The 1,753-nt window shown below is 47.9% G+C and overlaps 1 pseudogene across 1 annotated transcript in view; it reads right to left on the minus strand.

Annotated features, from left to right (window-relative positions):
- Nucleotides 1–1,531: 1,531 nt before the first annotated feature.
- TEOVI_000163800:pseudogene overlaps nt 1,532–1,753 on the minus strand; it is a 528-nt pseudogene continuing 306 nt past the window's right edge. The window contains exon 3 of the mRNA in view: nt 1,532–1,753. This exon is cut by the window's right edge and continues 9 nt beyond it. Coding sequence covers nt 1,532–1,753 — 222 coding nt within the window.

Raw genomic sequence — 1,753 nt, forward strand, 5'->3', positions numbered from 1 at the left:
TGTTCCTGCTGCGTTTGTCTGAGTTGCACCTTTGCTTTCATCTGCTACGCATTTCCCCTTGTCCTCGGTAGTTCCATCCCATTTGCAGTTATTTGCTGTGCATGTTGTGTTGTTTTTGTGTTGTTCGCATTCTTTCTTCTTTGCTGATTTGCTTGCTTGGCCATCGCTTGAAGAAGTTTCTTTGGAGGCTTCGCTTGTCTGCGCCCTTATGACTCGCCGGTATTCGTGGATGCCGGTGGCAGCTGTTGCCCGCAGCTGGGCTATCAGTTGCTTCTTGTGTTGGACCGCCAAATTGTACTCTTCATATAAAGTTTTGGCCTTAAGTAGTTCTACTACCCATGGAATTGCTTTGAGTCCGGTGGTGCCGTGCTTTATTTTGTCTGAATAGATGACGCAACCGGCGCTGGAGTCTTTGCAGTCGTTGGTTTGTACTGTCTTGCCTATACCGAAAGTTTTTTGTGCTGCTTCGATTGTGTGTATGTTGGCGGCGAATTGGCTTAATGCGACCCCTATCGTTGCTGCTATGTTCGCTGTGAGGGGTTCCTGTGGGCACAGGCCTGAAAGAGCTTTAAGAGCTCCGGGTTTTATGTTGCTGCCGCTTAAAACGTTCCCGGCGATGTTGTCGCCGCTGCACGAGTCTTCGTTGTTTGTTGTCGTACAGAGGCAGGCCATGTCATGCGCGATCGATGCTCCTGCATTGTTCTTATCGCAAGTACCTGACTTGGCTGAGCCCTCGTGTACGTCGGCGCAAGTTATTTCTGTTGCTGACAATGTAAAGTCGCCGGCGCATGCCGCTTTCTTGAGGCTCGCTTTTATTAAGTCAGTGTATTTCGATCCATCTGCGGTTTTTGGGACTGCGGTTATTTCGTCTACGAGCTGCTGGACTGCCGTTGCCGTTTCGTTGATTATTTCCACCTGGAATGGCTGTAGGTCTGTGTTCGGCTTCGGTTTCCGCTTTTTATTCCAGTTGCTTTGCCGGTCGCTGACTGCTTGTGCTTGTTTTTTCCAGTTAGCCCACTGGCCGCTCCAGTCTAGCTGGCTTGGCAACTCGCTGTGTTTACTCTTATAGGCTTGCCAGCTATCTTTGCCTTCAGGCGTACTGAACATCGCTTGCCAGGCAGCGGATGAAACAGACATATTTAAGTTTAGCAGGTCGTCGGCTTCGACGGGCAGGGTTGGTGGTGAATAATCTTGTACGGTTGTTTTCGTGGCTGCTGTCCAGGCTGTGCATATCGCCTGAAAGGGTGCTATGGCGTCGTATTGCGTTGCCTGTGCCGGCTTGAAAGCAAGTACAGCGGCTGCTGCTAGTATCGGGAAAAATAAGTGCATTCTTTGGGCCTGCTTAGGTGGAAATAGGCGCATGGCGTAGGGTTGCAAATTTGTTTGCTCGTGTTATCGGGTCTGTTTTTGTTGGTTTGCAATTGACGCTTGTGGTTGAGCCGCCGTGGTTGAGTTACAAGGAAGTGCTCTGGTGCCGGCGTTGCTGCCCTGGTATTTTCCAAGTTGAATCTACGCAGCTACCTCTTCCCACTTTTAAAAAATCTTTTTCTTTCGATACATTTCCACAAATTTCGAGATATATAAAATCCAATGTCTCTCTATGTATTAAATAATTTTTGATTCCAACAATGATTTTTTTACTGAATTGTCTTCCTTTCAACTCTTTATCCCAGGTAAGATTTTTCACAATTAGTCTTGGTTTCCCCTCCGATGCAATAGTGTGACCTGGAAAATGAATGAATGGGGCTTCTCC

This window comes from Trypanosoma equiperdum (assembly GCF_001457755.1).
Source record: "Trypanosoma equiperdum strain OVI genome assembly, contig: ctg_395, whole genome shotgun sequence".
NCBI lineage: Eukaryota > Euglenozoa > Kinetoplastea > Trypanosomatida > Trypanosomatidae > Trypanosoma > Trypanosoma equiperdum.